This window comes from Lemur catta, chromosome 23 (assembly GCF_020740605.2).
Source record: "Lemur catta isolate mLemCat1 chromosome 23, mLemCat1.pri, whole genome shotgun sequence".
Classification (NCBI taxonomy): domain Eukaryota; kingdom Metazoa; phylum Chordata; class Mammalia; order Primates; family Lemuridae; genus Lemur; species Lemur catta.
Genome location: NC_059150.1, coordinates 2,314,626 through 2,338,377, shown reverse-complemented (window position 1 = coordinate 2,338,377; position 23,752 = coordinate 2,314,626). Strand labels below are relative to the sequence as shown.

The 23,752-nt window shown below is 48.2% G+C and overlaps 1 protein-coding gene across 3 annotated transcripts in view; it reads right to left on the bottom strand.

Annotated features, from left to right (window-relative positions):
• NR5A2 (nuclear receptor subfamily 5 group A member 2) overlaps positions 1-22,220 on the bottom strand; it is a 110,994-nt gene extending 88,774 nt beyond the window's left edge. Inside the window, exons 1-4 of one of the 3 annotated variants that reach the window (XM_045536038.1) lie at positions 21,952-22,220; positions 7,087-7,205; positions 5,439-5,580; positions 2,560-3,206 (exon numbers count right to left, since the gene is read on the bottom strand). In XM_045536038.1, the coding sequence (XP_045391994.1) occupies positions 2,560-3,206; positions 5,439-5,580; positions 7,087-7,205; positions 21,952-22,015 (972 nt within the window). In that variant the 5' untranslated portion in view covers positions 22,016-22,220. Of the gene's footprint in view, positions 1-2,559; positions 3,207-5,438; positions 5,581-7,086; positions 7,206-8,121; positions 8,177-9,877; positions 10,015-21,951 lie in introns of those variants that run through there. The other 2 variants (XM_045536040.1, XM_045536039.1) reach the window with 2 other exon arrangements.
• Between the last annotated feature and the right edge of the window lie 1,532 nt (positions 22,221-23,752).

The window sequence follows — 23,752 nt, the reverse complement described above, 5'->3', positions numbered from 1 at the left end:
AATCAGTCCTGTTCCATGTGAGCCGGAGGCAGCGGCGGAGGGGGCAAGATTGTCTTTCTCCCCTGGAGCCGGCTCTTCCTCCTTGTAGCTGCCCCTGGTATTGGTACCCCCGTCCCTTTTCTTTTCCATATTCCCATGAAAGAATGATAAATGCATTAATCAATAGCACAATGATGGACAATGTTTTAATATGCCCCGTTCCCAAAGATTTATATCGCAGCTAAGTATCTAAACTCATGCCATGTAAAAGAATCTCATTGTAGAATTTAGTTGCAAGGAGAAGAAAAGAGGAAATTTGGAGAAAAAGCGTTTTCCCAGGACTCTTGAAATCCTACTTGTAGCTAGCTATGTTCACTTTATGAAGTTTCCTTTTCTGCATGTAAATAGTAAGCATGCTTTCTTTCCTTATTGATTTGTGAAATATTATCTTTATTCCCTTCAGCTGTCTTTATCTTTTAAAAATAATTATTCATGAAAATGTCTTATATAAACTCCAAAAGGACACATTTTTTCTCATCCAACTTTATATCTATCTTATACCCAACTTACTGCTTGGCAAATTTTAGGTCCTTCCTTAGTACTGATTGACTGCTAATTATAACATAATTATACTACTCTTTAACACATGTAGTACTATTGTTTTCCAATGCTAAAGGGAATATAAATGTATGGGGTTTCTTCCTGAATATAAGATAAAATTATGTAAAGACTCTGTGCTTTTCATAAAAGAACAATAACAACAATTTACGGCTAGCCCCACTTTATTGAGTATGTAGTATATGCCAGACTCCCAGTACTAGGTGCTTCATCACATATTATTTTTCCCCTTGCAAAACCTCCGCAATATAAGTACTGACATGCTTCCCATACTCCTCAACAAACACCGTGTGTACAATTTTACAGATGAGAAAATAAGGCTCAGAGAGTATGATAATCTGCCTATAAAAACACAATTATTAATGAAGGTATAATTCAATTCCATTTTATTGTAAAGGCTGTGCTGTGCTCACTTTTACATTACCTAACCTTTCAGTTTTATCTAAAATTATCATTTTAATCTTCATCTTCAGGCCTGGTGCGGTGGCTCACGCCTGTAATCCTAACTCTCTGGGAGGCGGAGGCAGGAGGATCACTTGAGCTCAGGAGTTCAAGACCAGCCTGAGCAAGAGAGAGACCCCCGTCTCTACTGAAAATAGAAAAATTAGCTGGGAGTTGTGGGCGTGTCTGTAGTCCCAGCTGAGGAAGGAGGATCACTCGAGCTCAGGAGTCTGAGGTTACAGTGAGATATATGAACCTCTGCAGCCCGGTGTACCCTTCAGCCCCCTTTTAAGGTATCAGTAAAGGATATGAGAATAAAGAGCTGGCTATGTCAGCAGTCTGAACAGCACGCTGGCGGCATTTTGTCAACGTATTTTGATATGTTCAGATAACTTTTTCCGTGTACAAGTAACAGAACTTAATGAAGACTGCTGTGAAAGTTATTATTTTCCATTTGCATATTTCTTTTATATTCCCTCCATCCACCTATCTGCATAGACCATTTTTAACAGTAACTCTTTAAATTAAAAGCCTGCTTCGTATTTTCTTTCTCCCAGAGAGTCTAACATCTCCTGTCCTTGGCAGGCAGAGGCCACAGAGATTCGGCAGCGACATCCCCCCATGTGACAGCAAAAGGAAGAAATTGATCTTATGATAGAAGATACTTAGACATCAAATCCAAGACTCACTTTTAAAACAGGAAGGAAGCCACGGGCTACCAAATGTGGTTTAGTAGCCACTCTTAGATTCCAAACTTCTAAATAACTTGCCCGTATTAATTCAGTCTCATGTTTCGGGAAATAGGATAATTATATAGTTAAACAAGATCCCTATACAAACAAGCACTGTGTTTACAATGTGCTGATCCATTAAAATCAATGACAGATCATGTGAACTAAAACCCAAGCCAAACAGACTAGCACTCACCATTCGCCCATTCCCCATCCAATGACAGTAAACAGCCTACTGGAATCTGCTCTGAAAACAAAGCCTTTACCAACCTAACACCAAGGTAAACAAGTACTAAATACCTACTTGATGCTACTAACCAGTGGTATCATTTTTTGATTCTTTAGAGTCTCAACACAACTCCATATTGGCACTTTTCCCTTTGAAAGAAACCTTTAAGATGACACTATTATAATAGCTTTTTACTTGGTAATTAAAAAAAATTGTTTACTAGGTGCTGTTTCACATTGACTTGATTTTTTTTTTTTTTTTTTGTTAGCCATAAACCATCTGAGTTCAAAGGAATAAAGACATTCTACTATTTGGGAAAAAAACCCCACATTTCCTATATTTTATGTTAAATGCTATCCCCCCACCAAATTAAGAGCTACGCAGAATAAAAGCCCCATAAAGTTTAAACTACAATATTCCTGATCAAATACTTCTACACTGTAAATCACAGAAAGAAGAAAGGTAAGGGCAATGTTTTTTCACCACCAAGAATCTATTAACTGGGAACACAGTGAGGTCACTCAAAAGGCGTATTATAAGTCGTCACAGCAGGTGGCATACCTTAAGTTCTCGGAAGAAGATGCTACTCCTGGCCCACTCCACGATGGAGAAGAGGGTCTGGTCTGCCATTTTGCACATAAGCCCAAACGTGCTCAGCTTTTCGTGCTTGCTTCGGTTCGCTTGCTCTTGCTGCAAATAGGCCATGATTTTGGCCTGGACTTGAGGCTCATCTGGTTCACACTTCAACAGTTCCAGTATCAGATGAGGGATGCTTGCTGGAGAGCTCGTCTGGTAACCGTCCATGTAGGAATAGCCCATCATGGACTCGGGCGAGCTGGTGTAGGGGTCTGGGTACTCGGACTTGATGGCCCGACTGGGAAAGTGGCCATATGTCTGGTAACCTTGCAGGCTGCCGTGAGGGGGCATTGTCATGCTAATGGGGGATGTCACAAAGGGACTTCTGTCGTAGTCCGTAGGAGGCAAGGCAGCGTGGTTCAGAGGTAGGCCTTTGGAGGCAGAGTGGATGTTCTGAATCGCAGAGGAGATGCTCAGATCGGAGGGCATCGCTTGGATCACCTGAGACATGGCTTCCAGCTTAAGTCCATTGGCTCGGATGAGGGCCTTTTTCTGTTGCTTCAGGGCCCTGTCTCTCTTGTACATTGGCCCAAACTTATTTCTTCCTCCACGCATGCGGTCAGCCCTTACCGCTGTTGAGGGGGTGGCGGAAGGGAAGGAAAGAAGCGTATAAATAAGGCGTAAATTATTAGCATTCTCTAGATCTCCAGAACTTTAGACATGTTGAAAATCAACCACAAATGGTTATGCATGTGGTTGTTTTCCTTACAATAGCCCACAAAGATTTCCCAAAAAACCATGCCCTCTGTATTTGTGAATTCTTTCCTCCAAGTGTGTGTTCTCAATCAAAAAAATATTTTGCATACACAGGGACATAGTAACCTTTTCATGGACTGAGAGATCTCAAAATTTTTGCTAAATGCAGGGTATTTCACATTGCTAATAAACAGCATCAGTTTATACTAAGAGTATCAGCTTCTATTATGCCAGTTATGTCATGACCCCAAACTGCTTAGTTTTTTTTGGGGGGGGGGGCGGGGAAGGGGTGGGAATCAAATCACCATTTCTGGATTAAATTGCAAATATTTTTTCTTGGGACATCCTCCTCCCTCAAAGCCACTTGAGCTACTTTGCTGCAATTGCAAAGGGTTGGGTACATGCTCTTCTTGGAAAATCATTTTCACCTGACTTGACGAGCTCCCATCAGATAACCACCCGTTATTGCTTTTAACTTAAGTGGAGCTGGACACAATTAAAGTAGATTCATTTCAGAAGCTGTCAAGAGGCCTCTGCCACAGTTGGTGTGTGGAGTCTCGGGCCATGCCTCGTAAGTTAGCTGGAGTCCTCTCCAAGTTCATAAAAGCCACTGGCAATTAGACAGAAACCACAGGCCCCTGACAGCTTATGACATATTGAAATTGCTGGAGGTTAAGTTTTTGAGCTTTTTATCTTAGGATTAGTGTGCCATTAAAAATTTATTGTGAATTCTAGGTATCCAGAATAACGCACAAGATCATAAAGAGTTTTTCATCTGGATAATTTAATGAATATTCAATTATTTCATATGACTCTTAAGGAAGTATGAGTATATACCAAAAGGGACTTATATACAATTAAGGAAGCATAATCTTTAAGGTAAAGAAATGCAACCTTCTTCCCTCTGTTGGAAAAAAAATCAAATGGTGTTGTATGAAATCACATTTACTTATCTGCCGAGTCTCATACAAGTAAGCACATGCCACAATATTTTGCTATCCAAGAAATATTGAAGTGATTGGTGATAAGGAAATTAATAGCCATCAATTATTTCCTTTCTTGATCTCTATTAAAAAAACAATACTGACTTTAACAGCCCTCATAACAAAAGTAGCCACTTCTATTTGGAAGGAATCTGTTAGCAATTTGGTAGATTTATATGAATTTTTTTAGTATGAGTGCCATATAACATTAAAGCTCCAAATAAAAATAGCCTGTGCCTCACTGATCAAATAAAATGCACTCTTGTATCTAGCACCATCAGTGATATGTATCCCTTGTGATTGCTTTATTTGCAGTATATTTAATCTGTGGAAAGCCAGTAGGTCAGAAGTTGGAAAACAGCAATATACCATAATAGTCCATGAACTACAAATTATTTACAGCAGTCACATACTAACTTTACCACCTACCAATCTGTACATTGTAGTACAGGTTCTGCTCTTACAACAAAGTTTAGTGTGACTTTTGAGGAATCACTCTTGTTCTTGTCAAACCATTGCTAGCGATTTAATAGTTCATTGTTTTTCAGCTTTCTTGCTTCTCAATTTTTCTATTTTGCAGACTCAGTCATTATCTTTAAAAAAGGAATGTGCATTCCTACACTATCAAAAATGATGTTCTACATAATAAACTCCTTTTCACAATTAAAGGCTTTAACTCTTGCTCAAGAGTCATGAAATTAATAGTAACAATTATAACAAGTATATCTATTAAAAAGGGATTGAAATCAAACTTTTATGAAGGCATCCCAGTCTGTAAACTTAAAGGATATTTTACTTTTTATAAACTAATTTTATTTTTTCTCAACTGGCTTGCTTTTTTCTTGTATTCATGTAACCTAACCTTTTTTGGGTCAAATTTATCTGCTCCCCAAACTAAGAAAAGGAGAAACAACTGATATTTAAATTTTTTTTCCCCAGTAGATGTTACCAAGTTTAAGTGAGACTCAGACTATTCTGCAGACAAAACATAAAAAGATCTTACATTATTGTCAGTAGTGTTAAAAGACGGGGAAAATAATGTTACCATGCTACAAGTACAATGTTGTTTTAAAGTCCATGTCCTTGGAGAGTTTTAATAGGCAGTAGTCTTTAGAAGAATCTTACCTTCCAGCTTCATTCCAACACTTAGACATTTTTGAAATCGACAGTAGGGACAACGTTTTCTCTGTGTTTTGTCAATTTGGCAGTTCTGGTTTTCTATACATGTGTACCTTTTATTATTTTGGACTGTTCGCTTAAAAAATCCCTATAAGACAGAGAAAATAGTGAGACGTATGATAAATCTAACACCCGTCTCTTCCATTGTTTCATTTTAAGGAAATCACCAGTTAATCCTTTCATTGCACCATTTGAAGCCCTTATGAGGTTCTGTGGCTTATTTTACATTTCAGCAAGAACAACCCTCCAACACAGTGCCAGGCCACGGTGGAGGTTTTTCTGGCATCAGAACTATATTCCTGAAGAATTACATCAAATCTTGGGGAGATCTGGCTACACAACATTTCAGAAAAAAATACTCTCTATATTGACCAGTGATTTTTTTTTTTTAAATCTGTTTTCCTTTTAACCTACACGTTCCACATAGAGGTACTCATGAAGTCCTGGAGTTGTTTTTAAGTAGTCTGATACAATTTCAGTGATAAACCATTGCAAAATGGCAGTGGAAAACTGAATAGCAAAACACCTCAGATCTTTTACAAATGTCAACACTGCATAGTTAAAAGCAAAAGGATTTAAAGAGTAAAATGGGAAAATGCTCTTAATTCCACTGGAATACATTCCAGTATGGGAACTGCTAAAGAAAAAAAAAAGGTGAAACTAATGGAAAAGAAAGGAAAGACACACATTGCAGAGAGCTGAGCTGCAGCCCCCAGAGCATGTACTTTACTTATATTTCACTCAAACATAAAATTTGTAGCTTTATGATGTAATAACAGCTTTAACAGGATAGTATTTATATTTTTCCTACTAGCCACAAAGAGAAACAATCTTACTTTGTTATAAAGAATGAAAGGATTTTCTTGGTAATGGTTTAAGTAATTGTAGTGAGTTTTCCACTTTAAAAAAATTACTGAAAATGGTGAATATTGAATTTACTGGGAACAATAAAGGTCTGAGATAAATTGTTAATGGATAATTGATATTTTAGTAGCAATATAGTACATTTTGCATATTAAAATCCTTTCATTTAAAAGGGTCACATGTTATGAAAATTACTCTGTTAAAAACTAAAATCTGGTTTCTTGGTCTTTATGATAAAAATTTCAACAACCTTTAAAATTATTTTTGGAATGAATCAGGATGAAATCACAGTTGGGAATTTAGACTTTTATGTCTGTGGATAAAAAATGTTTAGACTTGGAGCACAGAATACTCTGAAGTTAAAATGTATTTGGGAAATACTTTGTCATGGTCCCTCTCGAGAACAACAATGCTTTAAATATATATAAGTCAAGCAAAATCAATATTTAGGACCGTTAGAAATGGAAGTCTCTCTACAGCTACATCACTTCACCAAATATTTTAAAACCATGAGACTGGCAAAGTTTTCTAAACAGCATAAATTTCTTTGCCTTTTGAAATAAATCAGACACATATTTCTAAGAATCCTCTCCCTAAGACTAGCTCTTTCTCTGTCTCATTTTTAATTGAGTCTAAAAAAGATAACCTAAATTTAGCTTTAAAGAAGCAATCCCATGGCTTATTTTGGTTTTGAACACTGTATTTTTCAGGTAACAACGTGGGAACAAACCTTGCAGCTTTCGCAGGTGAGAAGCCCATAATGGTAGCCAGACACTTTATCGCCACACACCGGACAAAGCTCTTCAAGGTCTTCATCGTAGGAGTAATTCACCATTTTAAATTGAGACACTGAAACAACAGAAATGTACACATATATCCAATTAATGTACTGTGCAGGCTTCAGTCCTGAAACAAAAAGCATTTTGGTGATGGGTGAGTAAATGTCAGCAGGTAAAATATACAATAAAAATAATTTTTATCCAGGTCGTACTGAAGAGAACTACTTGTACACAGTGAAAGTAAAACATCTTCTGGCATCAATGAGCATGTATTTCACATTTGTAAATGTAAAAACAATCCCAACTTCTTTTGTTAACAGTTTGAACTGACCACTGTTGAACACAAGTCTCATAACTCTGCAAAGCAACAAATTAGAGTGGAATCATGAACTGTATAAAGTAACAACTTAAGATTTCTCTTAAATCTCTGTAAAGTTAAGTTCCACAATGTCACAGGTGCCTAAGGGACAGAAACGAGCACACACAGAATTCCCTCACTCTCAAAGGCGTTTGCTGCGAGTGCACCTTGCTCGTAAGGGCAGCAGCAGTTTGCACTCTCCAACAGAGAACCTCAAGCCCCCACAACGACTCCCCGCGTTCAGATCTGTTGGAATAATCGAACATTCAGTTCCGCACTGACGGGACTTCTGGATACCTTCATCTCCTCACGTTTGAAAATCTGTGAAAATAAAAATAAGGAAAAAGAAGAGAGGACGCCCGGACGGGAGGGGGTGGGGGGACAAAGCCAGAAGAGGAAAAGATACACACGAGGGTTTGGTTTCGTCGCAAAGTATTGAAGCCCTGTAATGGACTTCACATGTTTCCGACCATCACTGCAAAATATAAACACCTCTCGATCGCCCTGTTCAAGTTCAACAGAAATCAGGCCCTGCGGACGCGGCCCGCAGCCCGGCCACGGCGTCCCCGCAGCTGCAAAGATCGACCGCGCGCAGGAAGGGCTGCGACCAGGAGACCCCGGGAAGTACCTGCTCCGGCCCTGCCCGGGGACTCCACGGCCATGCGGGCCGAGCTGGGCGCGGGTGGGCGGCACCGCGGCGGGGGCTGCTCTGCGCCCGGCCGCCCGCACTCTCCGGCGAGCCCCCCGCGCGCTCGGCTCTCGTCCCGGCCTCCGCCGCCCGATGGCACACGGACAGGGAGCCGAGTTTGTTTTAAGTTAATCAGTGGCCTTTGCGGGGGGTGGGGCGGGGGGGGGGGTGGGGAACCCACGGCCGGGCAGAAGTTTCCTCTGATTTGTTTACCACAAAGGAAAGAGAAATAGCCCCCACCCCATTGCCAAAGTGCCCGGCCACTCTGTCACCACAGTGGCCTCATTTCCGATGACTTGTTCCTTTTAAAATAAAGTTCTTTTTCCTCGGCTTCCGAGGGCCTCGGAAGGCCCCGTCGGGGGGTCACCTACGGCGCTGGGGGGCTAAAGGCCCAGCTCGGACCCTCCAAGCCGAAGCGCCTCCTCCGCAGACGCAGCAGCGCCCAGGCCGGGGCTGACCCCGAGGGAGTCGCCGGAGTTGGGGAGTTGGGGACGATCCCGGGGAGAGAGGCTCCAGCAGGCGCAGGAGCCTCTGTGAAATGCAAATAAAGGCATGTTGGGCTCAGTCCTTCCAGCGGGGCCAACCTCAATCCCGGACCTAAGAGAGCGCTAGGGTTTGGGGAAGGCTGAGGGTTCAGAAGTTTTGTTTACAGCTCTCCTAAAACTTATGATTACTGTCTTGAGGCATGTTTTCCTCAACAGAGTAAACTCTAACTTCAAACCTAAGGTGCACAGATAGGAAACCGCTTACGGAGGGACTCTGTGCCCACCGCGAGGATCCAACATGGAAAAGAGCGAGGCATGGGGTGGGGACCCTCTTGGAAAACCCAAAGACAGAGCCCGAGGGGGGGCGGGAATGACGCCGCCGCGCGAGGCCCAGGCGTGTTTCAGGGTTTCCCAGGTGTCCTGGTGCAGCTGATCAGGCGTTTGGAGAGCCACCGGAGGAGGAGACCGCGGGGCTTTGGAAAGCTGGGGCCTCAAAGAGGTGCCCGGAGAAGTCAGGCGCGCGGCGCTGTCCCGGGACCTAGTAGTGACTCTCTTTTTGGGCTCTCCTAGGAGTTGGACTACTGACGCGTCCCAAGTTGGAACCAGACCAAGCATGGGACTGAGCCCCCGTCCCCCGGGGCTCCGCTCAACCGGCAGGCTGCTAGTCCCAGAAGCCGTGCCCAGGCGCCTCCCACGCTGCTTTTGAACCAGGGGCTCAGCGAGCGGCCGACCGGCGAGTTCTGAGCCCCAGGCACAAGGGAAAGCTAATTCTCTGGTTTGGGGACATTAGGCAGTGTGTCAAGAAGGCCCCTCGGGAACTTTTCCAAGAAAAGGTTACGACGGCATTTCTCCCCCCTGCTCCCAAGTAAGCCCTTGTTTTTGCCTCCCTTACTTCTTGTCCCAGCGTCTCCTTTAGCTTCTTTTCCCGAGTCCCTCGGAAATGCACGCGCCAGAGTGAGAAGCAGAAACTTTCCTTTTGGACCCAAGAACCGCGCCGGCGTCACCCAGAGGCCCCCAGGGTAGGCCCTCTCCGGAACTGGTGGCCGAGGGCCCGCCCGGCTTCCCCGCGCCGCTTCCTTCGGCCCCACTACTCTGGCATCGCAGGTGCTGGGGAGAAACGCCTCCCGGGCCAGCCGGGTTCCCCAACAGCCAGACCCACGCCACAGGACGGTCTCTGGGCCCTCCGCCCCAGGGGACTTCCACGGCCCTACCTGGAGGCTTGGAGAAACCCCAGGGTCACCGAAGGGGTAACCGACAGCACCGGTCGGACGCACGCCCGCCTGCTACCCCCGTCCCCCTCCGCAGTGGGGCAACGTCGGTTCCACCGGCCTGTGCGCCCCGGGCGCGCCGCCCAGTCCGCACCGCGGAGCGCGCCAGCCCTGAACTCTGCTCTCAACACCTCCCGGCCCTTTCAAGTTCGCGCAAGTGGATGGCAGGAAGCGTTCCGGGATCACAGGCCCGCCGGCCCGCACATCCTGCACGCTGGAAGGGGCGAGGATGGAAGAGCACCGGTGACTTTTCCTAGCATTGTTCCCTCCCCGGCCCAGGGCAAATGCGATAAACTTCTGAAGGGCTTAATACAAGCCAGATCTAGAGTTGCTATTTTGGAATGCGGAGAAAACATAGCTGACGGCATTTGCTTATTTGTTAGCAATCAAGAGTTGGGAAAACAAATGGGACTTCATATTCCCAGCTCTCGGTTTTAAAAGGGGGCAATAAGCTAACCGCCGCTCTCCCACCCCGAACTCCTTCTACACCACCTGCGCAGGGACTGGGGTTGGGGGAACTCTGGTTCCCTTCAGTACTGCAGCAGTTCTGAAGTTGTCCAACTCCAAGCCAGCTGCTGGTGTCCGCCTGGGCTGTCGGGGGTGCCCACATGCCATTCTAGTAACGCTACAAGCCCTTCTGGGGTCACCTTCTCTTTCTGTGGCTGACTTTCCCAGGCAGGGTCTTCTCTCTCCGCACGAGAACACCGGTTAAGTACAGCACACACCAATTCCACTGACGGAGAACCTGCTCGCGTGTCCAGTGAGGCGTTCCGTTTCTTAGAATGATCTAATTATTCTAAAGTACCTTCAGCCTGAAGCTGCCCCGCTCGGGTTGCCATAGAGCTCCAAGCCTCTCTTCTCTTAATTAGAAGCGGCCAATTACATGACGCTTGGAAAAACCTGTGCCCCGCATTGTTCAAGAGCCATAAACTTTTATGCCTGCACCTGGGGAGGCGGCTTGACGCCCGCGCGCCGCCTGGAAGCCCGCGGCGGGGAGCGCCGGCCGGGCCACCCGGTGCCGGCGCCGGGCGGGAGGCTGCAGCCTGCAGGGCGAGCCCGGGCGCGGGGAAGCCGCGGGAGCCGGAGCGCCGCGCGGCGCCTCCTTACCTTGCATGTTTTCCGGCATCTGGCCCTGTTCCCCATGCGATCGAGCCAGTCCCAGGGCTTCCGTCTCCACTTTGGGCAGCATGACAAGACGGCAGCGGGCGGGAACGGGGGGTCCGTGTCGGTCCGGAAGCCCAGCACCTGGACACGGCAGCACGGATGCAACTCCGGCGGAGAGAAGGAAGGGGCGACCGGGGTGCCCGCGCGCCCGCCCGCTCGCCGGAGCGTGCCTCCGCCTCCTCCGGGCTGCCGGGCAGGACCTCTGAGCCCTGTCCTGTCTCGCGGCTCCGGAGCCGCCCCCGCGCTGCGAGGACGGGATCGGGGCTACCACCGCAGGCGAAGGAGACGGCGTCCGGGCGCCCTGGTCCGGCTCCGCGAGGGCGGCGGCGGCGGCGGCGGCGGCGAGGGCGCAGCTGCCCGGGGCGCGGATCCGCGGACCGCTGAGCTCCCGGCGGGCAGCGCAGGCGGCCGCGGGGCTGCTACTGCCACCGCGGCGGTGCCGCTGCCGCTGCTCCCGGACGGCTCGGCAACTCCTTCCCCTCGTCCGCCGCCCTCTGGCTCAGGATCGGCAGGGGTCTCTCTCTCTCCGTAGTCTCACTTCTCTCTCCCCTCCTCTCTCCTGTCGTCGCCTCTCCGCCCCTGCCTCCTGTCTCCCTCTGCCTCCCTGTCGCTATCGCAAGTGCGGAGTTGTGAAGTTGCAACCTCCTCTCCCGCCTCGCTCGCTCCTCCCGCGGTCGGAGAGCGGCCCTTCCCAGCCCCGAGGGCGGCGGTGCTGGGGAGGAAGGGGGAAGCCGAGGAGGGGAAGGGAGGCGAGTGCGGCCGGGGTGGGGGGCGGGCAGGGAAGAGGGGGAAGACGGTGAATGCGGACGCGGGTTCCGGGCTCAGGTCGGACTCTCGCCGCCAGCCAATGAGGGCGAGGTGCCTGCTCCAGCCCCCCAGCCTGTCCCAACCTCTGCACCCGCCCGAACCCCCTCCCGCCCCACCCTGGCCTGGGGCGGGGGGGATGTAAATGCAGCCGGGTCCTACGGCTGCAGAGAGGCGACCTCTGGCAGCCGCTGGCGAAGGATGAGAAGCCTGGGCGGCGCCTTCCGCGAGCGGAGGGGGAGCAGGGACAAGGGATGGGGGCTGTGGGCGCGTGCCCCCGCTCCTGTGTCGGGTGAGGAGATGAAGGGGACTTAACCACCCATTTAAACAACCTAAAGAAGAAAAGGGACATTGAATTCAGCTGACCGCTCTTCTCCAACGCAGAGAGCTGGTCTGCGCTCTAGGGTCTCCCAGCTTCCTGGCCCCAGGGCACTCGGTCCGTGGAGAGGCGACACCGTGGGTCCCGGTTCACTGAGGGGCCGGCGACACTGCCGAGTTCACTCGCTTGCGGGGAAGTAGAGGAAGAGGCAGCCACTCCTATTTCCCCACGCTGCTCCCCGGTCCCTTCGCTCACTTACAAACGACCCTCTACTCATGCCCGAGACTGTCTAGGCGACGACTACCCAGTTACAGTGACCTGTGTTTCCATATAGCATACAAGGATCAGTCTGGTCCTTCCTTTTTCACTCTGCTGTCTCTTTAGTGGGACAGATCCACATGAGGCCCAGAGGCCCAGCATTAAAAAAAAAAAAAAGTTTTAAAGAACCATCTGTTAGGCAAGCTCTCTGACCACCAGCCCAGCCGTGTCTTCAAAGTTTTCAAATCCCGTCCCAACAAGATGAAAACCATTCTTTCCAGCCTCCTGACTGCATGTGAAAAGCCTCATGTCCAGAGTCTGCAGCACAACTGAGCAATTAACAGAGTCCACCCACAAGGGGGTGAATTTGAATCTCAAAAGACCTGAATTTATTCTATCTGAATGGCACAGAGATCACACATTCCAACTGCCCAGTCCAGTATCTGGTGAATTGAAAATTATTCTAATCTTTATGGCGCATAATTTACATGAAATGGGTCGTTCAGCACCTGCCCACACCTGGCAATTCAGATGCTACTGACTCACTAAACTGATTTGTCATTATGCTTGTCAACATATATTCAGAATCAAAGTTAGTTTTCAGCTTTATTAGCATCCTCAGGCTTCATGGAAACATTTAAACCTAGGGAGGACAGTCCATTAATTTGTACAGGAAAGGGGGCTGAAGTTGTCAAAATCAGTGACCCTCAAGCTCAGATTTTCATGACAGTATTAGGTGACACTGTCAATACATTTGCAGTATTACTAGTTGTTTTTAAATACTGTGAATTAAGAATATATATTCTTACATAGCTCAGAGAGGGAGTCTCTCCCAGGCCTCATTGCCCTACTTGTTCTGATTTACATGAGTTCAGGTGAACTTTGAAAATCAGTTTATTTCAAAGCCTTAACTTAAGAACAACCTCCTCTCACTGCAATTCAAACAGCTTATGGGAGCACTTCTACAGCATCGTGGCCAGCAGGGCAAGGAGGCAGGACTCCAGACTCTTGGTTCTAAGAGGGAGGTTCCTGCCCCCAGTAGAGTGACGGCTTCACCACTTCTGCTTAGTGGAGCAGGAGGAGGTTAGCGGAGTTCCAAGAAGTTGGAAAGGGCCTGGCAGGACCCACGTAAGAGTAGCGTGGCAAGAAGCCGTGCCTTGACTTGAGGCTGAGGCCAATGCTGACCTAGGGAGGCAAACTCTGTGATTGTGCTTTAAATGCCAGCTGCAGGGCCATATCAGTGACTACTTCTCTGTCCCTACTAGTCTGCACTTCTACCACATCCCCCAAAGGCCGACGGCGATGGTGGCAAAAGGCCAGCTGGCATTCTTTTATCTCCCCACAGGTAGACTTTCCAAGAAAGAAAAATTCTCACAACATAGGAGGGGGTGGGAGGAATCGCGGCTGGGGGTGAGGTTGCAAAAATCTATTCTTTGTATCACAGAGGAAAGGGACGGGGTTCTTCGCCCTGGTTTAATGGTCTAGTTCAGGCCAACATCTCGGCTTAGCAGCTAACCAAAGGGGGACTGAAAGAGCAGAAGTCTCACGCGGAGAGAAACGGCCTTTCCCAAGAACCAAGGGAACTCCGCGCCCAAAGCCTCGCCCTCGGCGCTCCAGGCCTCCATCCCTCGGGAGGGAAAAAGTCCCCGGGGCCAGCCCTACTCCAGATCCCCCCCCAGAGACGCCGAAATCCCACCCGCGGTGGACGAGGCGGGGACTCTTCCACTAGAATCGGCGCATTCAACGTTCTTAGGGTCGCTTCGCGAAGGGTTGAGGAGACAGGCCTTGTCTGCGACACCGAGGCAGACGCAGAGCCAGAGACGACGGCAGTCAGGCTTCCGAGGCCAAGTTCATTACTGCCCTCCAAGCGCACCCGCTCTCAGCCCTCAGAACTCTGTCTTGGTTCCAACATTCACTCTGGTCCCCTGACCCTACTGTTCCGCTGGACAGAGGAGCCTGCTGAAGCCGGGGGACCTTGGATCAGTCTGGGCGTCCCCCCAGAATGCCCTCTCCGACGGAAATCCAGGCGAAGAGGACCCCGAGCTCACGGCATCTTAAGATCGGTTACCTGGGGCTGGTTCTGGGTTCCCGAGGCTGCAATGGGAGGAGCGCCAAGTGACCGCAGGAAGGGGAGGCAGTGGGGGTGGAAGTCGGTGAACAGGGCCTGCCCGTGCGGTCTAGACGCCGGTGCCAGTGGTGGCCTGGACTGACCCACGGATACACCCACCGCGGGCAAGCACACGCACCCCGCGCTCCGCAGGGGGCATCTTCCCACCCGCCACTCTGACTCTTAGTGGAAGCTCACTTGGGAATCCGCCTCGGCCTTCCAGGTGCGGAAATTTAACTGGTTGTAGGGACCAGAGACCGGAACCTGGGAGGCCGCGGAGCGGGGGTGGGGGTGGGGAGGCCCGCTCTGGCTTCAGCTGCGGTGCGCGCTTCCCCATTCTTCCTTCGCACTCCCTCTGCCAACTTCTGGCAAACTTCTCTCCTTTCCCCCCACTTTCCCTACGCCGCCTCCTTGCCGACGAGACGGGTCTCCAGGGCTCGCCCTTCCCGGTTCTGACTTTGTCTTAAAGTGTTGATTGACGGTTGCAATTACAAAGGATGATGGCTCGGGGAGGCTCCCGCAGCCTTGAGGAGCCCGAGAAGCGCAATCCTAGCATATTTTATCCGCGCTCGGCGTTCCGGGGCCGTGCGCGCCCCGTTCACCCAGCTGGCTGGAGCGGAGGGGGTCTCGCGCTCCCCACCCGCGAGGATGCCACCGCCAGCCTCCTCCCCGCGGCCACCTCCCCGCGGGGCCGCGCCGCGTTCCGGAGCGCGCGGCGGGGGCAACCAGCCCCTGACCTGACCTGAGAGTGTCGGTCGGCCCGGCGCGCTTGACCTGTGCGGGCTGCAGAGGGATAAAAACGCCAGGATTTTCGGGAGCGGTTCAAGTTTCCCGGGCACGGCAATCCCTGAGTGGCAGACACACCCTTCTCGCGCGCCTGGGTGGGTGCAGCCTAGCGTGACCCACCCAGACTCTCACGAAGCTTGCAAAACTTCATCCTTGGAAACAACTTCTCACCTCTCTTCCAGGCCCACTCTTTGGTGTTTCTTCTAAACCAGTGCAATTACTTTCCTCGTCCCCCGGAAGAAATCTAGATTTTTTGCAGGTCTCCACCTAAACGCTAGGATAGCCCGAGGGAGAAGAGAAGCACGTTTATCCGCCTACCGAACCTCGGGCTCTGCCTAATTTTTCTACCCCGCCCACCTGAAAAGCCCATCAGAAGCTGCTTTCGCCTTCCTCTGAAAATTAACTTTAGTAAAAGAGTTTCTTGGATGGAGGGCTGGGCTATCCGCCCCCGGCCCTCGGCCCCACCCGCCCTCATCCGGAGCGCTTTGTTTTAAAAAGAGAAGAATCCAGTTTCAGTGCGGTCGTCGGAGCTACCTAAGAGCTTGCTGTTGGCCCAAGCTTTGTAAAAACAAGCCTGAAGAGGTGAGTAGTGCCTCGTTTAGAAAACACAAATCCCTTTCTGCTGCGTGTGTAAATCACTAAAGACATCATCGGCTACAGCCGGTGCAGGAGGAAGAACTGCTGCCATTGAGACGTTCTACCCTAGAAAGACTGGGTGTTAGGGTTATCCGCAAATAGCGATTGACTCAGTCACTATCAGAGCATCCTGATGTGTATGGCCTGGCCCCGTCTCCACTCCGGAGGAAAATGAAAGCTGAAGCGATTATCTGGAGGATACATCCCCTCCCCCGGACAGCCTCCCATCCTTGCCCGGAGGGCAAGAAGGGGTTTGGGGAGAGTTTGGCCTGGATTATCGGAACCTGTGGCTGTTCGTATAAACAGATTTCATTGAAGAACTTTTTGACTTCATTTTCTTTGGCACGTGTTGTCCCAACCCAGGGGCCAGGCACGCCCCGCCCTGGTACACACAGTCTTGCGCCTTTTGCAGTCAACAGGGAGATCCGGTCTTGAGAAAGGAGCGGGACGGGGGGAATAATCTCGGGTAGGTGGTTCAATCTAATCTGTTTCTTGCTCTCTGTAATTGAAATGGAAACTTGAGCCAAACTCAAACTGAGATTCCATCCACTGGAACCCCTCCCCCCACCCCCAGTCCAGCCTCGGGATCAACCAGAACGTTGAGTGACGTTCGCAGGGACCATCCTCGCGCCAGCAGGCCACCAAGCGCTTACTGAAGTCGGCGGAACACTTGCGGTTCCAGGCTCTGTACCCGCTCTCCGCGCCTTGGCACTGGATTATAATAGGCTACCACTCAACTGTGTCGGGCCATACTGGAAACTGCTTGATGTAAGGGTCAGGAAGGGGTAACGTCCCGCATCGCTTCCTAAGTCCTCGCTGTTGTAGCGCGGGATGGACCCATCAGAGACTCTTCCTTCAGGAAAGCCCCTGCCCTGGGCGTTCTTGAGTCTTAAGGTCAAAGAGCGCCGGGCCACGCAGAGATGGGGGCGTCCAGCAATTTGGGTCGCTCTTGGTCAGCAAAGAAAATGAGGGTTTGGAAAGGCGGGACTGAGAGTGGCAGCGTCACCCTTGGGCAGGGGGCGCGGAACTAGCGAAAGTGTTAGGGTCCAGGCGGTCATGGAGGTTGCGCAGTTCAAAGGTCATCGGCTTCCCCCACCTGAAAGCAGCTTATGCTATAAAGAGATGGTGGCCAGCGTGCGACAAGGCTTGGGACAAATGCATTCGGTTTCCCCCAGAGTTTCTTGTCTGGAAACTAGGAAGCTAATTCCAGGACCAGGCGGCAGATGCGCACCGATTTTCTTTCCAATCCTATAGAGGCCACTGGAGCCGGTGGGGCTTATGGAGTGGGAGGTGGGGCGCGAGCCGAGGCCACAGGCGTCCAGACCCCGAGCGAGGAATCCAGCTCTTACCGTGAAAAATGTCAGCATTGGGCGGGGGACTAACATATCTCACTAGGAGGCACGGTCGGATTCGTCAAAAGTTGTTCTCGCCTCCCCCCGCGCCTAAATAGTCTCTTTCCTCAGCCCCTCCTCCCCTAGGACAACAGTGCGTTTGTTTCTGCTGTGTAATTCAGGTACTCAGTGTGAGTGATTCCCCCGCCCTCCCTACACTCACTGACTCTCTCTGTAAGTACATGCTCTGACCTCCCTCTCACAGTCCCGTCTTCCTGTCTGTTGGGAGCCCTTTGAGTTAGCACCATAAACCATATACAGGCATCCAAACTCCAGAGATCTTTCCAGCAACCCCCAGAACAGGAGACCAGAAGTACCTTCCCACCCAACCATGCTCGGACCTCATTCCTCCCAGATGCTGTCTCCATTTTGCCCTCCATACACAACTCCCATCCCGCCCTTCTGAATTCTACAGGCATCCAAGTCTGTTTTCCACTGTGGAATGGAAAGGAAAATAAAGAGCCATTTACAGATGTCTTTCTTAAGCCTGGAATGTCTTTTGGAAGAAAGTCTGAGTAGACCAACACTATTTAAAATCATAATTCCTTTATAGTTACTACCTCCAGGAAAGAGCATAGATTTCATAATCATATTTCTGGGGTTCTATTTACAACTCACTTTCCTGACAAGCTGAGTGACCTTGGGTAAATCACTTGACCTTTCTGATTCCATTTTTTTAATAAGTAATATTGGGTTAACAAAGTAAACTTCATAGTTAAAGGAGACAGGGCCACTAAAGCAGCATTCCAGGCTATTAATAAATACCAGTTCTCCTTTGTCTTTCTTTCCCCATAACTTCACCCAAACTCTTCATTCTGTAAGGAAAATAACTAAGAAGGGAATCACTAACCATCACAGGACCATTAAAAATAGATCCTTCCAGTGGGAGGTGCTTGCTACTTGATTGTCTTGATGGGCTTGACACAGTCCTCAGGGACAATTAACATCCCCAGATAAAACTGCTTGCACAAGTGCTCATGATCATCTGTATTCAGCTTATTTGGAGTTTAAAAGTTAAACTCCAGATATCTTTTCTTCCTTATCAATCACACAAAAACACATGTAACAGAGGGTCCCCACAAAGCAGGCAAAAGTTGCCTCCAAGAGGCAACCCTTATCAATTTATCTGGTCAATTTTGGTCCGCATGGTTTTATCAGGCTAAACCACTCAAGCTCACATGTATTTCAGCTCTTTCCTAGGGCCTTCCCAGAGGACAATGCACCCCAAACTCCTAAAGTTCCTTGAAGCCAACTGGATTTCTCAAAGAAATATTTGTTCTATTAAGGTGAAGAGTAAAGAAGAACTCAAAGAAGTAGCTCTATCCTGAGGTAGGTTCTAGACCCGGGGAGTGAAGGTGTCTTGCCCTGCTGAGAGTCTCCCTAGGGGTGTTTGTGGGAGGCTGAACCTCTGGGTCTGTCTTCATGCCCTTCTCTAGCTCAACTCACATTCAAGGCTAAATTCAAGGTAACCCTAGAAGTTGTGCCTGGTGGAGTCAAGTAAAGGAAAAAAGCATTTCCAAGCCTCTGTCCTCCCTTCTTCTACAAGTCTCTCCTGCTTTATTAAAAGAGGTGTCAAAGAAATCCTTTAACTCTGGTCACAATTTATGGACCCTGGCCAGTAAAGAGGGATCTGGGAAGTACTCTTTCGCAGATGGGCTGGGGCAGGGTGGAAAGGAGGTTCCTGAATTTAGCTTCCTGGAAGAAAGTGGCAGCCTAAGCCCCAGCTGCAAGAATCAGAACATAGGTTTGAGTGATTGGCATTCTAAACTGCATTGCAAATAAAGCTGGCTAGAAGTTAGGATGACATAATGGCTATCACACTTTCCACTGAATGACAATGTCAACTTTCAGAGATCCTGTGGGCACAGAGCTTGCTAGAGGTTATCACTGAAATAAAATCAGACTCCAAGAGTGTTCAGGGGACCAGAGAGCAAACTTTACATCACAGACTCAATCAATACAGGGTTTGCATTGTGTATTATGCACCCTTAAGTATGCAAACAAAATCTCCTATAGATAATGTACAATATGATGTTGAATGTGCATAAAATATTCTGCAAATGCACTTAATTTAAAAATTATATAAATTTAATACAAATCAAAGCCATAAAGTTGGGGCACATTGCTGGGGGTAGGGGAGATATCAATAAATACTTGTTTATGTATATTTCCTACCACACAGATTTAGCTGTTGATATAGATAAGAAAAGCCTTTTAAAGAAGTTAGTACTGAATATCATTCAGTACAAACTCAGGCCAGAAACCCAGAATCCAGCCAGTGTTCCAGAGCTAGTTAACTTTCAGCGAACAATCTGGTTATCACCTGAGTCTGCTGCTCTTACACCACACTGGAGGATTACAGGTAAGCAGAAGAACAACTCTTTCTTAATTCCGCTTTTCTACAAGAGCACAGACATCTACACGCAATTTTCATGTAACCACCAGTGTGCCCTGCCCAGTGAAGACCCATGCAGAAAGCTTTTTAGATAAAAGAAGACACGATTCCTAGTACGACACAACTAAATCAAACCCTGGGTATCGTCTACATCCACTGGGCTCAGTTTTGGGAACCACTCCCCATCCCCCATCCCAACTTGCAATTTGCCTTCTGGAATCTACCCAGGACCTCAGACGCTCTGTATGGCTGCAGCCGGGGATCTTCCCAGTGGGGCCTGCCTGGGACAGTCAGAAAGACCCACTGGAAGGGCAGCTCTCCCTTAGGACTGGGGGTGGCCCCTTCAATCCAACAGTTCGGTCTGATGGCTCCACACCGCCCCCTCTTCTCGCTCAGTGCCTCGCACGGTTCTGTCCAGCCAAGAACCCTGGGATGCCCCTCAGCACCCCTTGGAGGCCACGCGGTGGACAGACACACGCTCCAGCAGCCGCCTCCGCGTCACCAGGATGCTGTAGGGCAGACAGCTCGCGACGACCTGCGGGAGGAGGGAGGGACTTGCCAGAAAATTCACTGGACTTTTGTCGTCCCAAATCCGGGAGCCGGAAGTGCCGGAGCAAGTTTAGGATGCTGGGGCAGCGGGCTGAGGCCGGTGGACGCCTCCTTCGGGGCTCCGTTTGAGGCTTGGTCCTCTGCGGCCCCTCGGGGCGACCGCGACAGTCCCGCTGCTCCGGGACCCCGCGCTGGGCGGGTCCCGGGCCGGCGAGTGTTCCCCGTTCAGGCTCAGGGTGGCCCCGCCTCTGTCCCCGCACAGCCCGTGCGACGGGAGTGCGGGTGCGGCGGTGAAGGACACCCCTTCTACGGTGGCGGAGCGACGTGGGGCAGCGTCCCCCCCCCCGCCCCCGGCCGTGCGCTCTGGAATCCGCCCCGGGGCCGGGAGCCACCGCGGGCACCGGCCGGTGCGGTCTCTCCGTTCCAGCCGCGGCCCGCGGGGTGCGCGCGCCGGGAGCCCGGGCTGGCCGCGGGAGCGCGCCTCGCCCCGTGCACGCGCCCTGCGCGCCCCCGGCTGCCGCGCCCCGCCGCGCCCCGCCGCGCAGGCGGTTGGAATCGCTTTGCGCGCCTCTCCCGGCGCCCCCCGGCGCCCGCGTCCTCTCCGCTCGGTCCCTGCAGAGCGGCCGATGGTCCGGCGCGCTCTGCTCGCCTCCCCGTGTTTTCTCTTTCGTGAGTACAGAACATTTTTTGGTAAACATTTCCTCAAATGATATACTTTAGGGTGTCGTTGGCCCATAAAAAAAAGCAATCACTGCATTCTGTGGAGTCAGCTGACTGCGGGGCGGGGGAGGAAAAGCTCAAGACTCGATTTTCCTCCTCGTTACAATGGAGCTGGGACTCAGAGCTCGTGACAGGCCCTCGCAAACGCAAGGGAAACTCCAGCCCCAAAGCCTAGGGAAGTGCTGCAAGGCACAGGCCCTCCAGAAACTAGGGAGAGAGACAACTACAGACCACAGGGAATCACCTCCCTGTAGTCCTGCACTTTCAGGATTCATTGAATGTGGTCTTACTGTAAAATTAGCAAGTTTGTAACTCTTCATTCCTTGTGTTTTTAAAAGATGAAAACTGCTTTATTTGCTTACTTTTGTTTGTGAAAACAAGACATGCTCGTTATTTTGAAAAACAGTAACTCAACCTCTAATCCTTAACGAACGATCTTTTTTGACATGACTTTCATTTGCCAGAAGAATAAAATAAAAAACTTTCTGGAGTATCTGCAGTGAATGAGACACCATACCCTTGCGTGGCTTGAAACTTCACAGCAATCATCACTCAATATGATTAACTTGTTTCAAATTGTTCAAATTTTAGCTTACTATTTATGATTAAAAATTCTCAGAAGATATTAAATATGCGATTGATATGTTATGGATTATATTTTCTGGCTGTTTAGGCTAATAGAATGACATCCAAAACCACTGGATATAATAAATTACATTCATAATGTTGAAATATCCATTTGCTTTTTTTGAACTGCAAAAAAAGATAAGTGTGTGATATATACATGGGCAGTGACTTAAAACAAGATCTGTCAATGAGATTAAACTACATGTATTAATGTAGTAGCAGAATAAGAAACAGATAATAAATAAAGCAAGTCCTACTTACCGATAGGTGTAAGTTCGTGCTTTAAAGTTTCTTGTAAATCTCCAGTATCGGAATTAGAAGACATTCTAAGTGAAATTATAGGCAGTCCTTTGGTTTAAGGCAGAAATCATTGAGCATAAGAAAAAGTGTGCAGCTTGTCAAATTTTGTGGCCTTGGGAAGGACACATCAGACTACAGTAACCCTTAGTGAAAGTTAAGAAAAAGAAAAAAAAAAAAACCCAGAATTCAGAAAGTTACAAGCAAGTCTTTCCCTGGACTCTGTCCTTTTTCCAGCATTAGTGACCCGCTGTAAACCATGTATCCAGTTTCATGATGGTTTCTAATCAGAAGAATGGAAACTTTTGATAGGCTTTGACTGATCACATGACTCTGTGCAGGTTGATAAGAGGACCCTGTTATAAAGTGACAGCAAAAGAGATAAGAACTCTTGGCAGATAATGGCAAAGAAATGATTAACTCAGAAGTGGAGAGGTGCTATGCAGCACAGAGAGTGGAAAGTTGTAAAACTGAGGGGTCAGAAGATCATGCTTAGTGGATAAAACTCCAAACCAACTTAAATCCACTACTAAACCTAAGCTTGTGACAATACCCCCTTGATGTCATCCCCTCTTTGCATAGAGGAGGACAGACATATAACTCTTCTGACCTCTGTAAATACAGTTTAGATGATAACATTGGCAGACATTAATTCTTTAAGTGATGACTACAAATATGATTGACACTTTGAAATACCAACAGGTAGCATTTTCAAGCTTATGGACATTTATTTATTTATGTTTTGGTCAATTAACTTTTTTATCATGCCTATCCATTAGATGAGGAGTTAACCTTAGCTTGTTGTACACTGGTCATTTGGTTAAAAGGGCAAATATAAACAAAGTAAAGTTTATATTTTGAGATAATTGCTGGCAAAATGATGAACATGTAATACATTTTTTCATAATTTTAAAGTTATTAGTCTTCTCTTGGATCCATGAAGAAAATCTGGGTCACACTTCACCATGAAAGAACTGTTACTCAAATAATCATGGGTAGTTTTAGGTTCCTGTTGAATATCCCTATTGTTCTTCAAAATAATAAAATCTGAATTCTTAGAGCAATGCTTGTCTTTTCCCACATTGTGGAACCATTTGTTGTTTTTCTTGTTTTTATTTTGCTAATGGAATAATCTTTTTTTTTTTTTTCTTTTAGCCTAAGATTCTACTTGGGAAAAAAAATATTTGTGTGCAGCATTCTCCCCATTCAAAATTGTATTTGTTAAGATTAGATTTGACTACATCTAATAGAAAAATCAGAACTGTGATTTAAACAATTGTTTACTTATCTTTTATAAAAGAAGTTCAGAGGTAGGGAATCCAGGGATAGTGCAATGGCTCTACGAGGTCATATAGGATCTGGGTTCCTTCCATCTTACCATCCTCCATTTCTTCTCCTCATGTTCTAAAGTGGTTGCAAGAGTTCCAGCCATCACTACTGGGAAACAGGATGTAAGAAGAAAAGAAAAAGCATGTTCCTTTTAAAGGATATTTTCTTAAAGTACCAGACAAACACTTTGCTTACATCTCACTAGGCAAAACTTAGACACATACTCACACTTAGCTGCAAGGAAGGTGAAAAGTGAAGTACTGTATTTTAGCAAGGCAGCTAAATATGTGTTCAAACTAAAAAGAACTGGGTGACTATAATGATCCTTGTCAGTTCTTTGCTATTATTTCTAATCAAATAATAACATGGCACACTGCTAGAAATCTACCCATGTATGTGTTAAAGGACATATGAGTCTGTAAAGCAGCTATTCTCT